Consider the following 27,547-nt stretch of genomic DNA (forward strand, 5'->3'; position numbering starts at 1 on the left):
TTAAATAAAGCTCTGAAGTGTTGGTTATGTTTTATAATCTTTGCAAAGAAAGAATTACAAGAGAATAAATTGTGCGGTTTCAAAGTATCATCTCCTAATGATTCATTTACATGCATGTTCAATTCTGCTCATCTTTATGTATGCTGTTCTGTTTATTCCTAAATGTTATCAATACATTGTCTGAAACAACAGTTAAAAGATTTTAATTAGTTTATTTTATTCTTTTTATTGTTTCTTAGCATCCTGCTTGACGAGGAAGGACATATCAAATTGACAGGTGAATAAGGGGAAAATGCAATGTCTGGATCTTTTCATTATAAAAATCTTTGCTTTTTCCTTTTTTGGGGGAGCGTGATAAAATATGCAGTTTTAACTGGTAGGTAATTTTGCTGTGGAGCAAATAAAGTAATTAGTTTGAAATAAATAAAATACAGAAATAATTTAAATATTATATCTGCTTTACAAGTATATCTGATCTTACGGACATATGATAATGTGGGGAGGGGAAGAGAATTCTGTAATTCCCACATGTGTACTTGGGTGTATGTATGAAACAAGTATCACGTTTCACATTATGGTGAAAGTATTAACCATAAGTGATTTTAAAAAGAATAATTACATTTAGAACTATTTTTGGTTTTCTACCAGATTTCGGCTTAAGTAAGGAGTCAATTGATCACGAAAAAAAAGCCTACTCTTTCTGTGGAACAGTGGAATATATGGCACCAGAGGTCGTTAATAGACGAGGCCATACACAGAGTGCAGACTGGTGGTCTTTTGGTGTTTTAATGGTAGGTTTCTGGTAAATATACAAAATAGCAAAACTGTGCTTTGCCAGGTTTGGTGAAACAAATCAAACATTAAACTCTAAGGTGAGCTTTAAATTAATTCTAACTATCAAAAAAGTCTAAATTATATGAAATTAATAACAATACCACAGAGTTTGGATGAAGAACGTGGACTAGGTCTCATATCAACACCAACAATATGCCTATTTTTGTTACCATTGAATTGAAATACTGTGCATCTGTTGTAGTATGAATGTTATGGAGACTAATAGGAATACTGAAGTATACCGGAAAAATACTGTCTCTTCCAAGACAGGGAAGAAAGTTAGATGGAAATTTTAAGTTTGAATTTATTCTCAAGTTGGAAAAAATGAATGATAACTTTCTAATTAATCTCCAGTGTAATTATATCTCAGTGGAATAATGGCAGCTGTTGCTCTTACAAGTCAAAATAATCTAAATGACACTGAGCTAATATACAATATAGTTGCTCAGTTGCTTACAGAGTTTCTGCAGAGAGTTAACTTCTGTGAAGTTACAGGGTTGGAGGAAATAATGTGTGTATCAAATATGGTTTTGGAAGAGAAAAATAGATCATGTTTGGTATATTAGGAATGCTGAATGGCTTTTAATATTTATAATCTTTGTGTGCATTTTTACATAAAAATTAAATAGTTGTATTTCTAAAGGAAATAATTTTGTTTCTTACTGCTTCTGCTACATATGACTGTAACAGTACAACTAACGTGTGTGCTTTGTAGTACAAAAAGTACTCGTGTTTGAAAATAAGTCATCCTATCACCTTTTAATCATCTAGAATGCTGTTGTGATCTGAAAACTGACTATGTAAAAGTAGCACCTGATAACTAGACTCTCTCCAGATAGACAAGCACACACACACACACACCCAAGTACATTTGATCAGTAAGAACACAGTCAAGTAAAAGATAATTGTAGGGTAGTTGCAGGATATTTGTTGTTGATAACACAAACAGGATTAAACTTCAGCTTTACTTCATAAAGCTGGGAAACATAATTTTGTGCTTACAAAGTGCATATGCTAAAAATGAAAATTGCTGAAAGATGTTAGACGTGACGTGTAGCTTTCACAGTCTAAGTGCACTGCGTTTTAAATACTTTGAGTTCTACTTTGAATACAAAAATATGACCTTAAAAAGTAATTTCTCTAAATTCTAGATGGAATACAGTGCAGTTTTCTCAAGATCGTATTTTTATTGCTTGCATTCCTAGTTTGCATGGTAATTTTCATAGACAATCTGTATGTGTCCGCTCTCAAATGATTTAATCAATGCAGAGTCTAATTAAGAGAATTCAAGTGGTTGTTGGTGTGGTATGAGTACACATTATCTGGATTGAACAGAAGTTAAAGATAGAAATGGACACTAGAAAGATGTATCGACAAATCATTTGGTCTCTTTTCTCCTGCTGCTGGATACTGAGTATGTTTAAACCATCCTTGAGAAGTATATTTCATTTTGTCCTTTAAAAGAGTGACTGTTTTGAATGCCAGACGTGAAAACATTCATTTAAAGTTTTCAGGAGCATTATGTGTTTGAGGTACTCTCCTGTAGAAGATGATAACTAGGGAAGGCCAGTGTTGGCTTATTCTTAAAGTACTATTGACCTGTTGATGTTGGAAGGTAGTGTTTTTGGAGGGGACAAAGAACATGTATGCCGAGTTGTTTATACAAGTGTGTATGCTTGTGACAAATAGGACCTTGCTAAAGAAACTTTTTTTTTTATTTCAAGCAAGTGTAAGCCAAAAATGCAGCACTATAAACTTACCTTTAAAAAAGGGCTTTTTTGCAAGTGCAACTTGTGACAATCATTTTACACTATAAACAAACAAAAAAGGTGATTTTTTTTTTTTTTTTTTTGTAGTTCTGGCTTGTGCCTCTCCTATCTTCCTGAAAATTGTCTTAAGTGTTAAGTTAAAAGTAGGGTTTTTTTCATGTTGGCATTATATTAAATGTAAAATTTTAAATATAAGTATGTATGTAAAAAATAATATTTAGAGTAAAAAGTATCTCGCAGTAGTGAAGAGTTTTTATTCTCTGAATACTTTATAGGTAGGGTAAGAATTCTAAAATTTTATTTTTATATAAAAAGGTTTTAAAGAATGCTGTTAGTGCAACTTCGTGCTCTTATTGTAGATATAAGAATGCTACAGTCACACATTATTCACTCAAGTTATCCATGTACATTTTTAATGCTTAGAAGTCTGAATGATTAGGTCATACCAGAAAAGAGGGGAACAGAGGATGGATACCTTGTGTTCAGGATGACTTAAGCTTGCATAAGCTGTTCAGAGGGTTCCTTTATAATTATTTTAATTTTGATGGCTTTAAGTGTATGCCTTGACACTTCGTTAGATGAAATTGTTTTGCAATTCTTAAACCAAAAATCAGGATTTCTGCCTCAGAGTATTGGCTCCCATGACGGCTGCCAGACTGCTTTTGCTACCTCGCTTAGATCCGATATCCCTGCAGTATACTGCAGCACAACAGAAGTGCCTTTCTATTTATCTATTTTTACTCAGTCACTTTCAGAACAAATCAGTATTTTAACAGTGTCTGTTGCCTGCTACCAGGCACTGTAAAATGTGCGTGCATGTACTCTGTAGCTCTTATGTGTTCCTTCAGGCTTTATTTCTGCTGTATGCATACAGTAACCACTTTTCATCATGCATGTCTTCGTCAGTTTCAACTAACCTTTTTCCCCTTTCCAATTAAGGCTATGTACATGCCGATGTAAAAAATTTTGACCTTTTTTAATTTCTCTGCATGAGGAGAAATCATCACTAACTTTTGAAAGGGGAATTTTTTTTTCCCTACTCCCCACTCTCTTGAAAACTAAAATACAGTTGTATAGATCAAGTCTTCCAAGAATAAACTTTTGTAGGTAGAAATGAAACACAGGACATTATAGTCTAAATTGTTCAGATAGAAGCATGTAAAGCAAGGTGTCAATATAGGAAAATATTTTGCAGCTTTAAAAATGCCAAAGGCTGCTCAATGTTTATAGTAATTTAAATTGTACAATGAGAAGTTGTTTTGCACAGACTTGATTGTTAACATGCATGAATTTTGGAAGGTTAAGATGCTAAGTAGTTTTGTCAAAAATTAGATTTTGTCCAGGTAATGTAATTGATGAAAGTTTTACTCTATACAGTTTGAAATGCTCACTGGTACTCTACCTTTCCAAGGGAAAGACAGAAAAGAAACCATGACTATGATTCTCAAGTGAGTACACTCTTATTTATATATCTCATCAGGTATTCTACAGGGATGCCCTCCGGGCTGCAATATCTAATTTCTACTCTTCCCTCATTTCCAAAGGTACTGGTAAATCCTCACTCCCTATTCCATACTACTAATTCCCTTTGCTGCCTGTCTAATTTACCTTTCTATTCCTCCCCCATACCAGGTACAAAGAATTTCATAGCAGCTCTTTAATCTGTAATAATAACTTCTCCAACCATATGATCTTTCCCATCTTATTTCCATAATATTTTTAACTTTCTTATCCCTTTTGATAACCTGTGTGTTTTTTCCTTGTTGTTTTTTGGTTTAGCTTTTTTTTTTGAGAAGTATTTTCTCTCCTTACCCATCTCTTATCTTACCAGCTCCTCACCCTACTTTATATTACTGGTGCTGCCAACAACTTGCTTCTCTGATACTTCCCCTAACCAGTGCACCCTCCCTTACGTACTCTCCTATGACTTGTCCAAGCTCCAGTTTTCCCTTTTGCTATTTCCAGTATAGATTTTGCATTAACCATATTGTGGAAATTGCTTTCCTTCATGCAGTTAATGTTCTTGGTTTTGCTAATGAAGACCTGCTGGGGTTTTTTTCTTGCTGATTCCCTACATATTCTCTGAACTAATACAACCTATGACGTAATTGTCCCACTTTTGGGACTGTAGCCCAATGCTGTGCACGCTCCTCTGTTTCCTCATATCATAGTTTCACTTCTGTTTCATCATTTTTTACTAATACTTTTTTTCCCGTAGAAGTTCATAAGACTATTTTAGTTTTCTCATTTGTTTTCTGCTTCATTGTTTTTCATTGTTCTTAGTCCCGTTACCGCTTGTCTTCCCATATATCGAAGCCAGCATTTCTTTTGCATCAACGGCTTGTTTTGAAAAGTAAATATATGAAATTCTTTCATATTTTTTAAGCGATTAGAATGCGAAAACTGCTAGAAAACAAACTCATTCTTTTCCTTGCTTTTGCTTTCATAATGCATACATGTTATGTTACTCTTTGCCCTTGTTTTTCTTCCTCATCTTGTATTTGCAAATGTATTTAGTGCTGCTAGTTTCTGCTGCTGCGTCAACACCATGCCAATTCAAATCTTCATGTTGTGATTATTGAATGTCTTTTACTAAAAGGTTCTATTTATTCACAGCAAGCGTAAACTCCTTCTGACCACCTCCTACTTAGAAGAAGCTAGTCTGAATTCTACTGCACTATCACTTATTTCAGGAGCCATGCTTTTTTTTTCTATCCATGTCTCACAAGTCACATCTTCTTGTTCTTTCCTCTGTCTGCATGTGACTCATCTCTGTTCCTCAACAGTCTTTCCACTGTTGCTACAAAAATCTTATGTATTTAGCTGCCATGTGGACCATCCTCCTTGCATCTCCCCAGTTAATTGATATTCATGGTCATTCATAGCCCAAAGAGTGGTGGTGAAGGCAGTTAAATCCAGTTGGTGGCTGGTCACACGTGGTGTTCCCCAGGGATCAGTATTGGGGCCATTTCTGTTTAATATCTTTGCCAGTGATCTGGATGAAGGGATCAAATGTACCCTCATTAAGTTTGCAGATAACACAAAACTGGGCAGGAGTGTTGATCTACTTGAGGGCAGGGAGGCTCTACAGAGGGATCTGGACAGGCTGGACTGATGGGCTGAGGCCAGTGGTATGAGGTTCCACAAGAAGTGCCAGGTCCTGCACTTGGGTCACAACCAGCAACCAGCCCATGCAGCACGACAGCCTTGGGGCAGAGTGGCTGGAAAGCTGCCTGGTGGAAAAGGACCGGGGGGTGTTGGTCGACAGCCAACTGAATATGGGCTGGCAGCGTGCCCGGGTGGCCAAGAAAGCCAACAGCATCCTGGCTTGTATCAGAGATAGTGGGGCCAGCAGGACTAGGGAAGTGATTGTCGCCCTGTACTTGGCAGTGGTGAGGCTGCATCTCAGATGTTGTGTCAAGTTCTGGGTCCCTCACTACAAGAAGGACATTGAGGTGCTGGAGTGTGTCCAGAGCAGGGCAGTGAGGCTGGTGAAGGGTCTGGAGCACAGGGCTTACAAGGAGCGGCTGAGGGAACTGGGGCTGTTTATCCTGAAGAAAAGGAGGCTGAGGGGAGACCTTCTTGCTCTCCACAACTACCTGAAAGGAGCCCGTAGGCAGGTGGGTGTCAGTCTCTTCTCCCAAGTAACAAGCAGTAGGACAAGAGGAAATGGCCTCAAGTTGCACCAGGGGAGGTTTAGATTGGATATTAGGAAAAAAATTTTTCACTGAAAGGGCGGTCAAGCTTGGAACAGGCTGCCCAGGGTAGAGGTTGAGTCACAACCCATAGAGGTATTTAAAAGGCGTGTAGACATGGCACTTATAGACCTGGTTTAGTGGTGGACGTGGCAGTGCTAAGTTAGTGGTTGGACTCAATGATCTTAAAGGTCTTTTCCATCCTAAACAATTCTATAATTCTATAATTACTTTTGGATTTCGTCTGAGCAAGTATCTCTAATTCCCTTTCCAAGTTCTTTCTTTTCTCACCTTTTAATCTTCATAACTGTTGTTAGTTTCAGAGAGCTGCACAAAAAATGTGATACGAAGTAAAGAAATTTTACTTCTGTTTTAATTTTCTCTGCATTTATCATTATTACATACATATAAATCTATTTCACTGTTAGTAATATTAAACAGCTGAAAAACATAAGATATTTTAAAGACTTTTCTAATAAGTTCACATTTTTTGTCTGGCCCCGTAAGAATGGCAGTTTGTTTTCTTTTTATTCTCTGTATAGTAGTAAATGTACTATATTTCTCCATAAATAATTTGTAAAACTGTTTAAAATGGCCAGGTGTGCATACAAGTTCATATTTTCATAGCGTATCATTTAAGACATATTGCTTTTCTTATGTTCTGTTCCTGAAAATCCACAGAAAATGTATTCTTCATACAAGCATGTTTTTCTGGGCTCTCTCTTTCTCACAACATTACCAAGACAAGTTCTTGTTTATTCTTGTGTGTTCTACCTAAAATTGTAAAGTCTGCAATTTGACGAAATCATAGTTTGCAGCAATGAAGTTAACTTTTTTAAGCATCTTTTCTCCTTTTGAAGAGGTATGCCTTCATATAAAATTCCATCTTCGTCCATCAGGAATGTTGGGAAAAAATTGCTGTCACTCATGTAGTTGTATAACGTAGGAACTCTGAGGACCTGGTGATGATCTTTTCTTCTGCTGTGTCACTGGGCAGTAAAGGATTTTGTGAAAGGTGCTCCTTTGTGATGGAAAGGGAGCACTGACAGTCCTAATCTCTGCCCTTTGCACAGGGGCCTCCAGTTCACTCCACTGTGGACTGCAGTACATACCAGTCCTCTAGAATTTTTTCTATGTACTTGGTTTCTATTCATTGAGTCACTTCTCTGTAAGATTAATTGCAGTTATGTTTCTGGCCTGGTTTTAGATTTTTTCTAAGTAGTTGACCCTATCATACTGAACCTCCAGGGTTGCATCCTACTGTTGGAGCTGGTTTGGATTATAATAGGACAAAGATTTCCACCCACTGCAGCCCTCCTATTGTATTTAGTTGTCTGTTCTCTGTCCTTCAATCACACTGTAAATGATACCATTGTTTTTCTGCAGACAGTGTGTTTCTTGCTTCCTTTTACAGTATAGCTCTATGATACTTCACTGTGAGCAGAAATGATATCAAGTGAATGTGCAATATAGAGCGCATGAGTAAGAATTCAGCCGCTAGCGGTGCATGGCAGTCGGGGAAGCATTGGATGGGTCACTGCCTGTTCTTCCACTTCATCCGTGGTCTTGGTCTGCCTGTAGTGCATTATTGAATAGCCTAAAGAAGGCATGTTTTTTCAGACTTACCTTACCCCACCCTACCTCTGACTTCATTAAAGCTGAAAGGAACAGAAAATATAGTAAATTCTAGGTTTAAAGTAATTAGTATTGAATCAATGGCAATGTGTATGCACTTGGTGAAGTGACACAGAGGTGGACATCTACGAATAGCTGGAACACAAGGCAAATCATGTCTTCTGGGTGAAACACAGAGAAAGCTTGTGTGATGGATTGTTATGGAAAAATACAAACCACAGTTTGAATGAGAGGTGGAAAGGAGAAATTATATCCACCCTTACCATTATCATGGTCATAAGAAAAAGTGCAGTAATACCTAGTAATAGTGAGGGGGTGGAGGCTCAACATTAAATGGAAAGGAGAAAAATACGGCAAAGATTACAAAACAAAATTAAATGACAGGGCTACAAAAACATAAATCAAAAAATTCAAGACTGGAAATTTGGAAAGTAGTATTTGAAATTGATGGGGGGGAGGTGAGGGGTTCAAAAAGAAAGACTGAAGGGAGGGATTTTTTTCCGTTTTACCTGCTAATCTTGCAAGATCTGTCTTACCTTAGTACAATTTCTATTTTCCAGCTTTAGGTTTCCTGTTGTTTTGCTTGGGTGTTCTTGGTGTATGTCATACTGTGGTAGTTTTCTTACCTCTTTTAGAATGTCTTTTATCTTACTATCAGAATGGATTTTCTTGTTTGGTGTCACTTGGTAATAACTGGACTTAAAAGTTGCTCAAAGCATATTACAAAAATTTACAAGTTTATAAACTGTTACCCTATAACTTACCTCTCTACATTTTTTACCACCTCTTCCTCAAGTTCCTGAGTCTTACTGAAAATATTATAGTACTCAAAACAAGAGGGGAAAAAAAGTAACAGGTTTACATGACTGACAGCACTTTTGCTCTGTTTCTGATGTCTGAAGGCAATTTCTTAGTGATGCTGGGGTTTTTGATACAGATTTTTTTTGAATGACAAAGGACGGGGGGGGAATGCAGAGTTAATTCTCACCTAAATATGTTTGTATGCTAGTAATTATTTTTGTTCTATAGGGCCAAACTTGGAATGCCCCAGTTCTTGAGTCCTGAAGCACAGAGTCTTTTGCGAATGCTCTTCAAAAGAAACCCGGCAAACAGATTAGGTAAAGTGTTTAGCAGACTATTTTAAATTTGATTATGATATTGGTAACATCAATGATCATTAAACTGTCGTGGTTTAGCCCCCAGAAGGTAATCAAGTATCACCAGGGTGGTGGGGAGGAGGATCGGAAAGGAATGGAAAGTCAAGGGTTGAAACAGGAACAGTTTAACAAGCGAGATGCAATTAAAACAAAAGAACAATAATAACTTTTATAATTAAAAGGAGGGAGAAGGGGAGAGTAATGAAATCCAAAGGGAAGGGAGAAAAGAAAACAAGTGATGCACAGTGCAACTGCTCATGACCCACTGACCGATGCCCAGCCAGTCCCCGAGCAACAATTGTCCATCCCAGCCAACACCCACCTCCCCGCACTCCCCCAGTTTATATACTGAGCTTGACGTCCCATGGTACCTCTTTGGCTAGTTTAGGTCAGCTGTCCTGGCTGTGTCCTCTCCCAGTTTCCTGTGCCCTTCCAGCCCAAAACACAGCACTGCACTAGCCACATCATTGATCAAAAAAATACCATTTCTGCTAGTCATACATCTAAAATTAACACAGAAGAAATATAGTTTTGCTAGTCATTCTTTTGACCAAGAAGAAAATAATTCACATGCATTTTTCTTCCTTATAAAAGGAGCAGGTCCAGATGGAGTTGAAGAAATTAAGAGGCATGCATTCTTTTCCAAAATAGATTGGAATGTGAGTATCTAATTCAAAATTAAGTAAACTTTTTAGTTCAGTCTTTGGTGGTGTATAACTTTTTCATTCACTCTGGCCTGTGCCTTCTCATCAGAAATTGTACAGGAGAGAAATTCATCCCCCTTTTAAACCTGCAACTGGCAGACCTGAAGATACATTTTATTTTGACCCTGAGTTTACAGCAAAAACTCCAAAAGGTAAAAAGTGAAGAATTTAAAATTTACGTATTCAAAAATTAGAAACATTGTTCGGCTTATGTAAAGTGTCTTGTTCTTCCAGGTGTTGCTGGGCTACATGAATGCTCACAAACAAGTATTCCGTAGTCCATAAAAGTTTGTGTGGTCTTTGGTGTGAATATATCATGAAGGACAACTGAGTTGTCCTATGTTAAAGTAATCCTCAGCTACAAAGCAAATACATAAGTTCAGTTTTACTTATCTAAGCAATCTCATTTTTTTAATTCAAAAGATTATCCCTGTCTTTGTGACCTTAAAGGCTGTATGCGGTGGCTCCATTTAATCCATGATGGTGACTCTACATACCATGTATACATAGAAGCTTAATAATGTCAAGCTTTGGATGGCCAAGTGCAGTCTATCTCTGTATAGTAGTTGTACACTGATCTATTCAAAATATGACACAAATTTTTGTCTTTACAAATTTAGGGTGTTTACCAAAATTTGAGTACTTCTCCATAAATATTAGGTAGATGCACTGCTATAGGTAAATATTTTCTGCAGAGTACTGGATTTTGTATAATAAAATATTATCTGACAGTAATAGTCGTTGTTGTGTTTCTAGATGGTACATGCAAAACAATTCAGTAATTATTTGTATTTTGGTCCTCAGAAACAGAATTTCTACAAAGAATTTCTGCAAATTCCGGTTTCTGTGTACTTTATAGAATAAAGCTGTAGTTTTCACTTCAGAGTAGACATAATCTCATCTCTGTATTTTAAAAACTTTGCTTGTAAGTAGATTATGTGTTTTTCAGATTCACCTGGTATCCCACCTAGTGCTAATGCACATCAACTTTTTCGGGGATTTAGTTTTGTAGCTATTGCATCAGATGATGAAAGCCAAGCAATGCAGACAGTTGGAGTGCATTCAATTGTCCAGGTGAGTATCTCTGCTTTAATAAACAAAAAAAGTCAGGAAAGCAGTATTGCTGTCTCTTGGTGGAAGGATTGTTTCCTTTGTCACAGAATGAAGTACCATGACAAAGTCATTATCAGCTTCATACAAGAAAATTAAGAGCAGATTATTTTATCCAAACAAACCTCTGAAGGTTCAGGACCTGTTTAATTACTGAATAGCCAGGTTGTGAATAGGCTTCAACCCTTAAATGAAAACATTCTACCACCTGTACTGTATTAACTCTTTAATGTCAAGCCATAATTATGAGGTGGAGGGGAATAACAGACATCTTGATCTTTTTCCCCAATGTGTGAAAATATCAGTTGATTCTTGCAGTAGGAGGCACTGGAGTACAATTGTGAATTGTATCTGGATGTTTTGGACTGCTATGCATTTTGGAACCCCTGACCCAGGACATATGCTGTCCCTCCCAAGCCACTTTAAGTTAATGTGCTCATCTGTGATATTTTGTGACTAATTTCAGTGCATCACACGAGGTAATGCTGTAGCACACACACAAGCTTTGGCTTCCTGACAGAATTAGAATGACTCCAGTACAGTCTCCTGTATTAATAAATGTGAGGTTGTCACTTTTAGTAGCCTAATGCAGTTGCTATTCTTATATACTTTGTTACTGCCAGTACTGCTGATTTTTGGACAACAAACCTTCAGTTAAGTGCAGTTTTGTGTGAGACAAGAAAAGTGGACTTCATGCTAGGATAGGGGAGAGGCATGCCTTGCCTCCTTACGAGGCTGAGGTCATTCTAAAAAGCGTACTTCAGCACTGGAGAGTTTACAGCCAGGAAGAAGAAAGCAGATGCATGTACAGGAAAAAAAACTGTAAGACACCTGCAAAAATTGTATTTCTACCTCCTCTTTCTGCTTTTAATTATTGTAATTACCAAGGAGGACTGAGTCGTGAAAATGAACTGGTGATCTAAATTGTGTCGAAAACTTATTGGTGTATAGGCAAGAATAAAAAGGTGTGCTGTATGATATGTAGGATACTTTGCAAATGTCTGAGAATTTTTAAAAAACAATTTATTCAGATCATGAGTAGCTCTTATTTCTTTAATCCTGTTATTATGTCTAGATTAGTTATAACATACTTATTTGTATACATTACCTGCTTCATGTGTAATGAATCATTACATTTCAAGGGGGTTTAGACCATTTTTTATTCTAAATAAGCTGTCTGATTTGGTGTATACACATCAGAATGACTTCTGGTCATGAAGTCTTCTTGCCAATAGTTTCTGCGAGCTTTTCTGTGCTCCTTCTTTCCCACATAGTTTTTGTGGATGAAATTTTTTGTCTTTGTATATGGTTTCCTTCTCTTGTAAAGGTCTGCTTCTCTGCTGCTTTTCCTCTGTGCCCCTCAACCGCTTCCTCACTCTGATTTCCTCTTTTCTGTGCTCCAGGATACCCAGATGTTTTCCTGCAAATGCTTTGCATCCTTTGCACAAACTCCTTATACTAGAACACCATTTCCTTCCGTTACAAGACTGAACACTTGTCCTTCTTTCAGCTTTTTATTTCTGTGAAAGGATTTTTGACTGCCATTCCATGCAATTTCTATCTAGTTAATCTGATTCTATTCAGTATGTCTGAATTTTCCAGCTGGCATTCATCTAATAGAAACAGTGATGATTTTTTACCATTATTTTGTTATTATTTTGTCATGTGGTCTTCTGATCTTACCTGTTTTGGAGATTCTATCTTTAAATTAATCAGTAAGTGACCAGAAAAATCGTGTTTTCCGTTTCTGAGATACAATGTGCATTATTTACAATGTCTCTAATATAGAATTTATCTTGTACTAATATCAAACGGAAGGTAGTGACTATTTAGACCGCTTTGACCAAGTACAGCCATCAGTTGAAAATGTGAAGCAAATCAGTAGGAATTCAAAAACTCATTTTTAATATAAAGGTCAGTTATATATTTAGAATAGTCATCAATTGATAATGTTATTTTGGTAGCAGTTGCACAGGAACAGCATTCAGTTTACTGACGGATATGAAGTAAAGGAAGATATTGGAGTTGGGTCTTACTCTATCTGCAAGAGATGTATTCATAAAGCTTCAAACATGGAGTATGCTGTAAAGGTAATTACTTGGTTATAGAACACACTGTTTTCCAAGTTTTAGCATGGTAGATATGGGGCATCATTAATTTATTTGCCATAAAGAAAATTAAGGTGTTTTTTTTTAATAAAAATATTTTAGATGTAAATGTGAATTATAATAATCAACTAAATATGTACTGGAAGTTATTTATATAGCATTGCTATGGATTTTGTTATCTGTATGCTGGTTTGGGTGGTGAAAAGCAATCTTCAGTCTTTGAAACACCTATGTAATTGTGGTAAAACTGTTGGGAGTTACATGACTGCTTCTAGAAAGAAATGTACTATGAGAAACTTACATGACTCATCATCATTTTTTAAAAATGTGACTGATTACTTTTATTTAAACATAGTCATATATGGCTTTTATTCTTCCAGAGTAAGTTCATAAATTGTCAGACAGCTAGGAGTTCATAACAGTGCTTAAGCCTGCTATACCTTCCAGAATAAACTTCAACTCTTTGCTTGCTAGTGTTTAACAAGGTTTCTAATGTTGTTTTTATGTTATTCTGATGGGCTTTCTAGCACTTCTTTGAAGGCATTAAATTGTTAGCTGAAATCGGTGGAGTTCCCAGAAGTGAAATGATAAGTTTTTTTGTCTTTCTGTATGACACTGTGGGGCTGAATAGTGACTATGAAAGCAGAAGTATGGATTAGCAGACTTGGGGGGAGGGGGGCGGCGGGTTTTAAATCCTGTACTGTGAGGCAGTTCTCTTTTTGTGAATTGTTGAACAGTTTACTAATTAAATATGTAAAATTCAAAGACTAATTAGGTATGTTTTGCTGTGTCCTTGCACACAGATTGTCTACTGGGAAACCCTCCAATTTCAGTTTGGTACTTACATACTTGTCTTTGTTCTGATTCTGACTAGGAACAGATTTGAATTATGTGCTTGCAATTTGAAGTAATTTCTTGAAACTGGAAGAAAGTACTGGCATAGATATTAATTCTTTAAGCCGTTATATTTATTGTGAAGATTGCCTCACTTTTCTGTTGCCTCTGTTGTGGCTTTTTTTCCTCAAGGAATAATGAAGAAAGAATAACATCATCAGTGTTCAATGTGTTAGGATGGTGCTGGTAGCAGTAGGGTTTAAGGATGTCAAGAGGAAGAAGGGGTAAGGCAGAGACAGAGAAGACATTAGAGGAAATTCTACAGTTTAGAAGGAGAGAAAAAAAGGAGAAGAATTAGAGTATTTTTTAAGTAGGACAAAATATTTCGCTTGTTTGCACAGGGAGAACTTCAGAGCCTGATAGCAAGCCTCCAGAGATTCAAATGACTTTCATAATGGAATGCTTGTCTGAATTAACTCAGAATTTTTTCCTTTTTCTTTCTTTTTTTTTTTCTTTGCTCTCCTGCTTTGTCTTTTGCTGCACTAATATTTGTTTGAGATTAGCTTTGTGAAAATCAGTTCATTAGCGTCATCAAACCAGTATCTCGTGTCAAATTAGGAACTTACAATGTTATTACATGATGCGTGACTGAAGCCTTATCTACTAAACAGCCTTACGTTATTTATCACAGCCTGAGGGATGGGATCACTTGTCCTCCAAAATTGTTTTCAACTGAGAGATTTTACCATGTTGTTCCAACGTTTTTTTGCTTTGCCTTGCTGTTCTAATTTAACAAACTTTGTTTTGGTTATAATCCGTGCCCTTTACCAACAACAATAGATATTGCTTATCTGTTTCTGTTAATATGCACACCAAAATGTTACACTATATAATACTCACCAAAAGAATTATGCCTATGTATCTATTTGCTGTTATAGATTATTGACAAGAGTAAAAGAGATCCAACAGAGGAGATTGAAATCTTACTGCGCTATGGGCAGCATCCAAATATTATTACCCTAAAAGATGTAAGTAGTGTGTTAAAGAGATCCTTTAGTGTATTATAATTGCATTTCACTTCTTTAAGATGCTTATATTGTGGTACAACGTAATCCTAAGCAGTCAAGTCATCCTTCATAAATCCTAGTACAGGAATAATTAATTCATTTAACATTAGCTGTACTTTTAAAGGAACAAACAAGTTTTTTGATTGCTTAGTTAACTTCAAATCTATTTCTGTTTACATCAGCCAAAAGCAATTTTAAAATACGTTATTGTATAACTGAGGACTCACTGTTAGCACAATACCCAAAGTAATTTTCATGGACAGTAACGAGTATTACTCAGTGGTGGACAGCATCTCTTCATATCCATGGTCATCACTTTTTTTCTCTACCTAGAATCTTTACCTGGTCTTTATGGAAGATTAGCTATTTTATTATTATTATTATTTGCTCGGACCATGGAAATGCTTTGACCATAAAAAGCAAAAAATATCGTAAGTTATAAAATAGAGGTTTTTCATGGTGAACAGTAGATTCTCATGATCTAACAGAAAAATTCTTTCTCTCCTTGATTATGCATTAAAGAAGATTAAAAATTAAAAAGGCATATGCTTAATGACTTAGTCTGCAGGAAAGTATTCTGGTTCCCAAAACCAAATCTCAAGCAAAAGAGCTAACCATTTCCAGGAAGCTGAGCTGAAGGGAGGTTTTCATACGTTTTGAAGTCATTAAAACAGAAGCTTGTCAATACTGTGGACATGAGTACTGAAGTACTCTGCCTGAAGTGCTTCTCCTACTATAATCTCTCTTCACTTTATCAAAGTCACGTAGTTTCGTTCTTTCTTAGGAGAATAAAGCAGGTCAGATATGCAAGGGGGCACACCATGGAGCTTACCTTATTGCAAACTAGATACCATAATTACAATCCCTCTTTCTGTTTTTTCTGCCTTGTTTAGTTAGACAATGAAGCTACCTGAAAGCAATTGTGCTAACACAGAACCTGCATCACCATTCATATTGCTTTTAGTGCTGCATGCTAGGTTTATGTGTTCCTTTAATTCATAATAGAAAATATGCTATTTAGGCATGAAGACAAACAGGAATGTGAGTACTTACCTGAACTTCAGCATTATGAGTATTTTACATTGAGAGCAGAGAAATCCAGGCGGCCTTGAAAAGTTACCAATGTATGCTGAATTGTTTTACTTTGTGATGAATTCTTCATCATCATCGGTCATCTTCTAGCAGGAGCCATCTTTCATTCACACACCAACACTAATACACAAACAGCAAAAGGAGACAAAAAAAAAAAAAAAGTTCACAGAGGAAGAACAACAGTAGGCTGTAATTATCACTTCTACTTCAGATCAGTTCCCCAGGCAGAGTTTATGGAAGTATGTCCAGTGTAGGAACGAGGTAAAGGATTCATATGTAATAGAAACTTATATAATATCCACCACTGTAGAATTTAACATTGTTCTAAGTTTTCACTGTCTTAATATAGATGCATGGGGCTGATTGCTTGCATATCCCACAATACAGTGGTGTGCTATTACAGTTTTCAGAGGACAGAATAAGGAGTACTTGGCCTTCAGGCCTTGAACTCAAGAACACCACGAGTTATTACACAAATAAAACTTAATGTTGATTTGACTCAAATTTTCATTCAGTTTCACACCAAAATTTAAATGTTTCTTTTTTGAAATGCCAAAATAAACTGTTTTGGCATTTAAGTGCATGCCCTTGGGAATTACTATTCTATCAGGAACAATTTCTTTCTTTTCTTGTATTTGAAGAATACATGCAGTAATATTTGAATTCTAGCTTAGGATGGAAATTTTCATTCTCACTCAGCCTTTTTATGTAATTTACAATAGATATTCAAAAGACCAAACTTTCTGCAATGTACAGTCCTCTGGGTTTTTTTCTTCCAATTGTTATCACTGGTCTTTTTCAGTTACAGTTTATAAACAAAAGAAGGAGCTATATTGTACTAAATCAGATGTTCTTCTTATCCAGTATCCTGCCTCTGACAGTGGCCCTTAGTGGATGCCTAGGAAACAGCGAAAGAATGGAGGAAGCACACAGCTTCCAACAAACCATTACCTAGAAACTTCCTGTACCAGACCATTATAGTATTTTACCCTTTTTACCTATTAAGTTACTGTTCTATAACAGAACTTTTGTCCTATTTGAGTTATTTAAAGCATTGGCTAAAGAAGCTTTTCAGAAGCGTTTGAATACAGTATATCCAGTCTCCCTGTCCAAGTGCTCATTTATGAGTTAAAAAAAAAACTCCTAATATGTATGTGAAATCTTACTTCACAAAAACAATGTTCTTTTTCTCCATTTTATTATATTTTGTTCATGTGCCTACATCTGTTTCTCACTATAGTTTCTTCCAGTTTGCCTGGTAGAGAAGACATACTGAATGATGTCATGTGTCATGCTACTGGCATGTGTCAACATCACCTTAATGATCTCAGCACAATACTGTACACCTAACTGTGAAGAATACTTCAGTAGTATTTATTTAGTGCAAAAAACTAAATTGCTGATACCATTGGAGAAATTCGTGCAAGGGGAATGGTTTGGTTGGGGTGGGGTTGTTGGAGTTTTTTGGCTTGCAGATGGGACCAGCAAGGGGTAGCACATAAAATAGTAATCGAATGCAAATTTTGCTTGAATGCTCCCTGCAGTATTTGAGATGTGTGTGCTCTGTCATGTTAAATAAGTATTTTCCTCATGTTATTATCAGGGTTAGAGGGAGCATGCCTATTGGACAAAACAATCTAAAATGCCATTTTACTATCTAGAATTAGATAATTCTGCTTATTAATACTGTGTAATATTTGAAGTCTTAATACAAGTACATTCAGATTATCAGTAATTTATATTTCATGGGGGGAAAATTGCTGAGAAAATGAGAACATATAAACCCATCATGTCTTCCTCTCCTTAAGATCATAAGCTTGTAAAGGCTGTAGAATTGTCTTTAACACTCTCACTTTTTTTTTTTTAATTTGGTGAGAAAATAAATCCTTTTAGTATAGTTGAAAGCAGAGAAATTTCGAAGCTTAGAACTTTAGTGGCTTGTATTATCCGGGTAGCTTAAGACAAGGAAATTGGGATTAAAACTTTTTTTTAATTTACCTGATATCTATTCCTAACTTCATTTTACTACAACTTGGACAATTATTTCTACTTAAACACAAGTTAGTTTTTATTTCACATTTATTACTGAAGAGAACGATTCCAACATCACCATAAAAAAAAGGTTGAAGTAAAAATAGGGAACAGTCTGTCAAAGGTTTCGTTAAAGCAGAAACCACTTTCTGGGTTAAGTTAAAGCTCCCAAGAAAGTTCAACTGAAATTTAAGTGCTTAATAGACCTTAAAACGTGTTTCGGTTTAGTTCAGTCTGTAGTGCCCCCTGGTGACGGTATACATAATTCTCAACTATCATTGCCTGGAAGATAAGAAGCCTTGCAAAAACTAAGCCATTTTTATAACTAGAACTAAAGGCTAAAATATGCATTTTAAAAAACTTTTAGACTTTTTTTATGGGCTTTATGTGCAGAGTACTGTATAAGTTGTAGGCTTTTATCATAGCAGCTTTGTATGTATTAACTTCAGTGTTTCCCAGAGGCTGTTTGAGGTGAATTTTAGGGGGGTTTTCCTTGGTTTTTTTTTTTCTCTGACTGTTCAGTTGGAATGATCTCTGTTCATATTTGTAATTTGGTGCAGTAATCGCTTCTAGAATTAGCTCTGGTTTTGCCTTAATTAGACTAGTTTCCGTTATTACTACTTCTTAATTTCTCCCATGTCTAGTTTAATTTGTTTCAGTAAAACTGGGGGGGGGGGGGGGGGGGGGAGGGGAACTGCAGGTTATTCATCCTTTTTTGTCTTTAAACATATACATGCCAGTATTTTTATATTATTTCATTACTGTGCTACGTTTTGTGTTCATGTCTGAAGATGAACTATGTTGGTTAGTGTATGGGGTGAGAAATATGGGAAAAACAATTGAAGAAAACATCTTATGGACCCATCTGCACTACCTCTTTGCATTTCAAAGCAAGACAGCAGAGAATAAATATTTTGAAGTTTATATCTTTATGTACTTTTTGCAGGTGTATGATGATGGAAAATATGTATACGTAGTAACAGAACTTATGAAAGGAGGAGAACTTCTGGATAAAATTCTCAGGCAAAAATTTTTCTCAGAACGAGAAGCTAGTGCTGTTCTGTTCACAATAACAAAAACAGTTGAATATCTTCATGCACAAGGGGTAAGTTTTCATCTCAGAAAAAATGCTTATAGATGTTAACATTCTCTTTCAGAAGTATAAACTCATATCTTGATATGTTCTTCTATGTGGTAGTTAATTTTTTGTGAATAATTTCATTGAAGCAGGAATTTGTGTTGCAATCAAAACATTCCTCCTCATCAGCTGTGTGGATGTCCAGATAATGGAGATGATGCAAATGTTTCTGGTGTCCTTCATGCAGTCTGTCAGGAGTTCTGTGGAACATGCAGATAATGACTAATAGAGAGGATTTGAGAGGAAGTAAGTCAAGAAGTTGTAATTCCAACCCCATCCTGTGACAGACCTTGGAAGTTTATTTTGCACCTACCACACTTAAAACTTCTTCCACTTCTTGGTTTTAAAGAGCATGATGTATGACTTGTAACCTCTGCATCATAGGGTCAGGAAGTTGTAGTGGACTGTTAGGAGAAAGAGAATTAGCGCAAATTTGGAGACAAAGGAAGCAGTTCAAAGATAGACAAGGCCAGCGTGACAGTTGCATGGCAAGAATGACAAGTCATGTTGCATTTTTAAGTAAACAAGAAAAAGGGTGCTTTGAGAAAAAGCAGAAAGTAAGGGTGCAAGGAAAAAGTCACGCTGCTAACACCTAATATTGTTACCCAAGAAAAGATGCTTTGGAACATAAAGCACTCAAATTATCTTAAGAAACAAATAACAATTCCTTACGCATTGCCATTTTTGGGAGCTGCTATTTCAGAAAAATTATGATCAAAGTTATCTGGTGTATCTTATTCTGTGATTCATCATTTTCTTCAGTCGCTTGCTTACGTGTGTGGGTTTTTTTGAGCCTGTGTGCACAGGACTAGAATCCTTGGCCAGCAGCATCCATGGGAATTATGAAAAAACCTCAATACATTCTGTGTGGAAGTATAAAGAATAGAATATCACAAATCATAACTTGGTTCACTCTTACCACATGGGGCCAAAAAAAGGCCCAGTATCCTTGCTTCAGTTGAGGGATTTTAGGGGCCTTGTGTTTCTTTACCGTAGATGTCTGTAAGTATTGGCATTTTAACTTGCATTAGATCACACAGTGTTTGGAACCTTTACTTTTGGAAATTTTTGAGTCATCTTGTGTTAAGTATGCTTCACCAGGAAAGATGGGCATATATGTAAATAGTGAGCACTTCAACAGTCTAGTTTTTGTCTGGAAGAGTTCTTGTCTTTGGTGGATTTTACTTTCGTAGCTCCTTCGGACACTGGAGGAGCTCATATGAATATGGTATTAGGTAATAACTGGTTTGACAGACTCAATCTGTGTGTAGTCTCCACAACCTCTCCCAGAAGGAGTTTCCTCGTAGAAATTCATAGGATAGTTTTGAGTTGAAAAATTAGATATGCAAGGAATGAAATCCTTCTCTTCAGGGTAAAGCAATACTTCCAATTCTCACCCGAACCATTCTAAAAGTATTAAGGCTAGCATAAAACAAGTAAGGGTCAACACAATAGACATCATAAAAAGGATAAACAAGAGGTATCGTGTCATGCTGGAGCAGAATAATTCTGCAAGCTGGTAGATGATTGAGACTGCTAATCAAAAATATGATGCTGAGAAATAAAGAACTGAAAGATCCTGCATATTGTTTTGTTCTCCTCTGTTGCTCTAAAATAAAATGTTATTTCTGTGTAAAATATCAGTGTAATCTAAAACAATCTGCTATCTTTTTAAAATTCACCTTTGGGAAAACAGCTTAATACAGGAAGGTATTTTATCTGACCTTTGACATAAATATTCTGATTGCTTGGGAACTGGCATTTAGATTTGAACTGGACTGTTACACTTCCTCCCACTTGAGAATCGCTTCCCCTTCTTCCAAAAAAAAAATACAGCTCAAGACTGTTCTTGAAACAGTCTGCTAAATCCCCAGCTCTTTGCTGTTTCTATTGGTCATCTTTTCCTTTCTACCCCTTTCAAGATCTATTTTAAAAAAAAACACACTATCAAATAGAATAAAACTGTGGGTTTTTTTCTTCTGCCTCTTGGAGCAGTAAAGGTTGTTTCATACATTACTTAGAGAAAAAGAATTCTAATCTATCAAAAGACTAAAAAATGAGGGCTGTCGGGAGCCAGTTCTCTCAGAAACTGACATCTGAAGCCAGGATGTTCCCCTTAACATCTACTGTTCCGACTCATATTCTTTAATATCATTTGTATATTTCAGCTTACAAGGTTCTTATTTCCAGAATTTTAAGTATTTGTTTTGCTAACTCTGGGAATTGAAAAATATTTGCATGCTGAAAAAGCCTGTACTAAATACACTTACTGTGTTAAGTGGCTCTACAATCCGCAGACCTCTGCAGTCTTTTGCTGCTCGGTCTTGTATTACTCGCCTTCCTGAAATGCTGCTCGCTTTTTGGGAGAGTGCGTAGAGCTTCTAATTCTGCACATCACTTGCTTGCAGGAGTTTTGGGGTATCTTCTTGTTCTGATGTGGTTGCCTTCTTGAAATATTTCACCACAATCTCTTCCGTTCAAATTTAACTAGGAAAAGCTATGTTTGATACTTATCAAATACATAAGACAATCAGGAGGATAAAGGCCTTCATAGCAGGTCTCTTTAAATATTTAACAGAAGACATTTAGATCCACTCTTCTGTGTTACAGCAGTATATACCCTTTTCTTTAGAGAGAGCAAAGGCTCTAGAGGCTTTAGGCTAATTTGTCTTGTGAAGAAAATGTAACGGGTAATCTGATTTCGAAGACTGTCCATGTGCATTCCAGGTTTTATTAAGGCGTGTTACAACATAGCTTGAAGTAAGATCAGGTTCATTTTGCCTGAACGTTGGCAGCTTCTACAGTTTTTGTCAAGCATTTTACATCTGAAGCCCCTACAAAACAGCCACTTGGGAACCAGTACAGGCTTTTTTTTGGCATGCCAGTCCATTAGGAGAATACCTCTGATATTTTGTTGTTTTTTGGCAGGACTGTATTAAAATTCCTCCTTAATCAGACCTTAAATGTTTGCGCTGAGGTTAGGTCAGTTTGTTTGAATGAAGAGAACAGAATATAAACGGTTACTCCAGCATTAACTAATTTGTGGTTACTTAGCATGGTGGCCCATCAGCACCTAGGGACATCCATGACTCAAAAAGGTGTTCCTAGCCAAAGGGTTCTGATTTACAGAGCCTTGTAGGTATCCATGTTAAAATAGGAAATAGATATATACGCCTGTTGGAATAAGACATCTGGAACCATCTGTACAAACGAAGTGGGGGGGAGTGGGATGTGTGGAGCAGGCTTTATGGCTAGAGTTTCTTAGCAGAATTGTAGTACTCTATAGACACCACTGAGCATCAGAATACTGCAGCTGATGTTAGAAGCTGGAAATCTGGAAACTGATTGCTGATGGGAGATCTGAAATTTAGTAGCAGAATTTATATATATATATTTTTTTATATATATATATATATGAAAGCTTTATAATATAAAGCTTCTCATATATTTAGCTTACTGTATTTTGTGTTTTGGTTTAAATTTTTAGGTTGTTCATAGAGACCTGAAGCCCAGCAATATTCTTTATGTTGATGAATCTGGTAATCCAGAATCAATTCGAATTTGTGATTTTGGCTTTGCAAAACAACTGCGAGCAGAAAATGGTCTTCTGATGACTCCGTGTTACACAGCAAATTTTGTTGCACCAGAGGTAAATACCAGGATAGCTTATATACCTTGATTTATTCTGATGGGATTTTTTTGCTAGTTATTTGTTTCATTCTTGTGTAACAAGTGAAATCACTTTGTATGCACTAAAAATTTGAGACCTCTCTATTTTTGTGGTGTAATCAAAGCATTTCTAAGTGTATTTTTTTTGCAGAAAAAATATTTGTTTCCCCCAGGTTTTAAAGAGACAAGGTTATGATGCTGCATGTGACATATGGAGCCTTGGTGTTCTACTTTATACGATGCTTACTGGGTAAGAGTAATTTTAGTTTGCTTTGTAGAATAGCAAGCCCATATAAACAAAATAATAAAGATAGGCCCACTGTTGAAGATGTTTTTATGGAGGCGCTGATGAGGCTCTGCTTTGGCTTCAGTGGGGCTAGAATATGGTTTCTCTTCAATAGAATCCAAGTTTGCAAGGACTGATGTGAAAAATTCTTGGTTTCTTATGTCCCCTCTATTTTAGGTGTTTAATTTCTGCTTTACGGTGATTTAGGAGTAAAAATTGAAATGTGAAAACTAGCTGATTTAGCAGCATGTATGCTGCAGGACATACATGTTGCAAATATAATTGCAATGCATTGAAGCATGATTGTGTGCAAAATTCAGCCAGTGGATAGTTTGAAGTGATGCAGTTAGTATATAATAAGTGCAATAAAAATGCATTTATATTTGCAACATAAATTAATTGTATAAAAGATGATGAATAATAAATTCAGCTATAGTTCTGCAAGTTCAAAATATAGTTGCTATTTCACCTGCCAAATAGATTATCTTTTTGTGCTGCATTATTCAGATTGCCACTTTGGCATTTTAAAATAAATGATAAACATATTTCATTTTTAATATTTTTTTTTGGTGGATATTTGGTAGCAGCAAGAATTCTTAAACTGAAGCAACGAAAATTGCTGCACCTTCTTCTAGTATCAAAAGAGCATTTCTTCTTTTTCAGATTCACCATAAAGCCTTCACATTTAATTTTACAACAGCTTGTTTTATAACTTCAATAAAATACAAAGGCTTAAGGAATACTTTGTGTAAGTTGGGAACCACCGGTACTTCGACTGCTGTAGGAAAAATCTGGTTTTCAGACCTGATATAGAGGGAATACATACAGTAATAACAGATCTGTAGCCAGTGCCATGCATTTTCATGTGTTAGGAATAATTTCTTTTTACAACTTTTTGACTATCTGTTGCTTATAATTATTTTGAACTTGCTAGATATTGCAATCAGATTTATAATAACTGTTGAGGTCCAGGTTATGGAAGTTATTAACATTGAAATTGTTTGGTCAAATAGCTACACTCCTTTTGCAAATGGTCCTGATGATACCCCAGAGGAGATTTTGGCCCGAATAGGTAGTGGAAAGTTCTCTCTCAGCGGTGGTTATTGGAATACCGTTTCAGATACAGCTAAGGCAAGTATATTTGCTTTGTCCTTTGGAGGATAAGAAATGGATTGCAATGTAACATGTTGCTTATAATGTATATGTTATATTGTATATCATTTGGTAAGTTCCGCTCACTGTTATTTTAAAGTACTGATCTGATCCTTTATGTGCCTAGAAGTTTGTTTCCCATTTAGGATCTTTCCACATTTCAACAGCCACTTGCATGTAGGAAGAAAAATTAGCTGTGCATTATACTGTAGTAGTTAATAACTATCCTTGGAAATATAGTGTATTTTATCAGTATTCACACACATGCACGGTCATCCATGATGAGAAATGCTGTAATAAAACTTCATGTGGAAGCATGACATCCAAAAATGATAGAGATATTTTCGTTATCCTGATTTAGACTATTAGGATATCCTAATTACCATATGCTCCACTGATTCAGGCTAAAAAAAAAAGTTTTTCACATTTTTCTGTTGGGTAACTCTGAAGAACTGACCCAAAGACAGTGTATCTCATACTCTTTCATTAGGATTTAAGCAGTTTATTCTTTTAAGGACTTTAAGAGCTTTTGGGCCTTAAGGGTATCGTATCACTTAAGAAACAAAAAACCATTGAAGTAGTATACTTTTTTTACTGCATTTGTACAAAGTAAAAATTTTACACACTTTTTTTGTTGTTTGAAAAGTACATTTTTTACAGCAAATAGACTCCAAACTTGAGTGTGCAGTACCCTTTATGCTTCTTCTGTGCAGCTACAGTGAAGTGCTGTTTTCCCAAAAAATCATTTACGTGTGCTTTTCTTGCCAGTTGATTTGTGATGTGCTTTTTAATGTGCTGTTCTCATAACTCATCCATTTTCCCACAAATCACATTGTTCATTTGATTGGCAAATCAACCTGTTAGAATAACATGTTTACACTAATGTGGTATCATCAGCTTTTTTTTTCCTTCAGTGCTATTCTGTTCAGTTGTATTTGGGAGGCTACTATGAATCAAAAGCCTATTAGTTATGAAAAAAACTTTGATTCCTTTTTAGTAATATCTTTATATTCAAATTCTGAATTTGAATTACAAAACAAAGAATGTTTTATATGAAAATGTCCAGTATTGCTCACGTAACTTACCTTAAATCTAGTTGTAGTCAACTAAATATGTTTCTCCACAGGTAACGGCTAATGTAGAAATGTTATTTGGGTTTTACCTTTACTGACTGTCATCTGAAGTCATGTATAAAATATGCTGCTGTATAAATTTGTTTTCAACATTTTGGTGTATGCAGTTCTTGCTAGCATAATTTGAAAAAGATAATATAGAATAGAAAGGGTGGTAGAAAAGGGTGTACTAGAACAAAGGTGAAAATCTGATCGGATGTCAAGAGCCGCTTCGCTGTAAGGACAATAAATAGAATATCGTGTTTCATCTCAGCAGAGTTGACTGACGTGACAGATGAAAGGTACCATTTCACTGGTGGTACAAAGGAGGAAAGACTAATTCCTTTTTTTCCTCATATGACAATTTTATTAGTAAAATCAGGAATCCTTCAATTAATATATTCTGCAGAAGTTAAAAACCAAACATCTATTCATGTGGTTCACAACTTAATTGTGAAACAACAGTGAAAGGTGTTTGAGAAGGGGAGGGAAACAAAATTATAAGCAGCAAAATGAGTTCAGAGGGGATGAAGTAAAGAACACTAAGGGTACGTACATGGCCAGCGCGAGAACTAAAATTCGGCCTTCAGCTTGCACAATTGCTGAAAGATTTAGACCCGAGGAAGTCATGCAAAGGGAAGGATCATTTCTGTTTTCTTAATTGTTCCTTTTCCAGTACTCATTTCCTACATATCTGCTATTTGTCATTGTAAAATATTGGCATAGTGGGGCCTCTACTCTAGCCCAACATGCATATTTTTTATGTTTCTGTATTTCATCTCACTTAATTGGATACCTGCCTGTTCTGTTATCAAACATCTGTGTTAGCATTGCTGGGTAGCTTTTCAGCTGTTTCAAACTGACATTATGAACATATTTTTATACTGCTAAAATCTGCAGTTTTGAACTATAATCCATTTTAAAGCTGAAGTTTTACTGCTATCTGTATTGACTCTTTGTATATTATTGACAGGACCTTGTTTCAAAAATGCTTCATGTTGACCCCCATCAAAGGTTGACTGCAGCCCAAGTTCTTAGTCACCCCTGGATAGTTCACTGTGACCAGTTGCCTCAATACCAGCTGAACAGGCAGGATGCTCCCCACTTAGTGAAGGTAAGCAGGTCTTTGTTCAGCTTGCTGTTTAGCCAAAATCAGCGTAAACAAAAGGTTTTTTTAAAAAAGAAGTTACGGTAGCATGTGTTTCCTCTAAATACTATTTAAAAGTTGTTGTGACTGGGAGCTTCCCTAAGCTATAAAGGGAACTTGTAATATGTAACAGGATTTCAGAAGAACCCACTCATGGAGAATAAATTTAATACATTTGAAAAATACTTCTATTTTATTAGGTTTGAAGTTTAGTGGACTGACTTACACTGAGAGGCTTAACTGCCTTAAGAAACCAGTATAGAAGAAATCATTTTTCTGATACTGAAAAATGTTGTCAGGTGACTATAGGGGAGCTGAAAATTAGTTTGGCTAATTTTAACAGTTTCAGAGGAGGTTAATTGTCTATGACTAAAAGAAAATAGTATATTCATGATCACAGTGTAAGTTTAAAAGTAAGAAAGGCAGTGTTAATTAATATGGTATTGTACTGTTCTGCACTGTTTGAAACACAGTCTGGTTTTGACCTTGATAAACTTTTTCACTTTGAACAAGCAGAGAGAAATCAAAAATAATTGAACTCTAGTTCTCTGTATTCCACCCTGCCTTCAGTCCTACATCCAAGAATGTCTGTTGTGCAACATAAAAGGGATCTGAAGCATATAATTAATACTCTGAGTCAGCTATTAGAAATTTCTAGCATTCAAAAACACAAGTAGAAAGAGGGGGAAGTTCTAATCCCACAGCTCACAACTTCCTAACTTGTTTTTTTTTTAATCTCCATGTGCTGAATAATGTGGGCGATTTTTAAATGTTTTGTTGAAAACAGAAGTGGTTATATAAGTGATAAACAGAGACAGCCTACTGATGGGATTTCATTCCCCAACTAACTCACAACGTATGGAGAGAGAACTTAATTTAGCAATCTATCTTACACCTTCTGGGTTTGGCTTTTTAAGCAAGGTAAAATTGCTTTAGATTCATCTGAAAACTATTTGTTACTCTAAAAATTGCTCACTCCTGACACTGCTGGTGTTTGAGTAATGCAG

The 27,547-nt window shown here is 36.0% G+C and overlaps 1 protein-coding gene across 4 annotated transcripts in view; it reads left to right on the plus strand.

Moving 5' to 3' along the window:
* The window catches only part of RPS6KA3 (ribosomal protein S6 kinase A3), an 80,470-nt gene that overhangs the window by 48,671 nt on the left and 4,252 nt on the right, over positions 1–27,547 (plus strand). For 3 of the 4 annotated variants that reach the window (XM_040582544.1, XM_040582546.1, XM_040582547.1), the window contains 14 exons: positions 240–277; positions 649–791; positions 3,981–4,051; positions 8,963–9,051; positions 9,685–9,749; positions 9,844–9,946; positions 10,744–10,868; positions 12,869–12,994; positions 14,785–14,874; positions 18,983–19,141; positions 22,662–22,823; positions 23,017–23,093; positions 24,143–24,260; positions 26,367–26,507. In XM_040582544.1, the coding sequence (XP_040438478.1) occupies positions 240–277; positions 649–791; positions 3,981–4,051; positions 8,963–9,051; positions 9,685–9,749; positions 9,844–9,946; positions 10,744–10,868; positions 12,869–12,994; positions 14,785–14,874; positions 18,983–19,141; positions 22,662–22,823; positions 23,017–23,093; positions 24,143–24,260; positions 26,367–26,507 (1,507 nt within the window). The remainder of the gene's footprint in view (positions 1–239; positions 278–648; positions 792–3,980; positions 4,052–8,962; positions 9,052–9,684; positions 9,750–9,843; positions 9,947–10,743; positions 10,869–12,868; positions 12,995–14,784; positions 14,875–18,982; positions 19,142–22,661; positions 22,824–23,016; positions 23,094–24,142; positions 24,261–26,366; positions 26,508–27,547) is intronic. The other variant, XM_040582545.1, reaches the window with a different exon arrangement.

Source organism: Falco naumanni, chromosome 2 (genome assembly GCF_017639655.2).
Source record: "Falco naumanni isolate bFalNau1 chromosome 2, bFalNau1.pat, whole genome shotgun sequence".
Lineage (NCBI taxonomy): Eukaryota > Metazoa > Chordata > Aves > Falconiformes > Falconidae > Falco > Falco naumanni.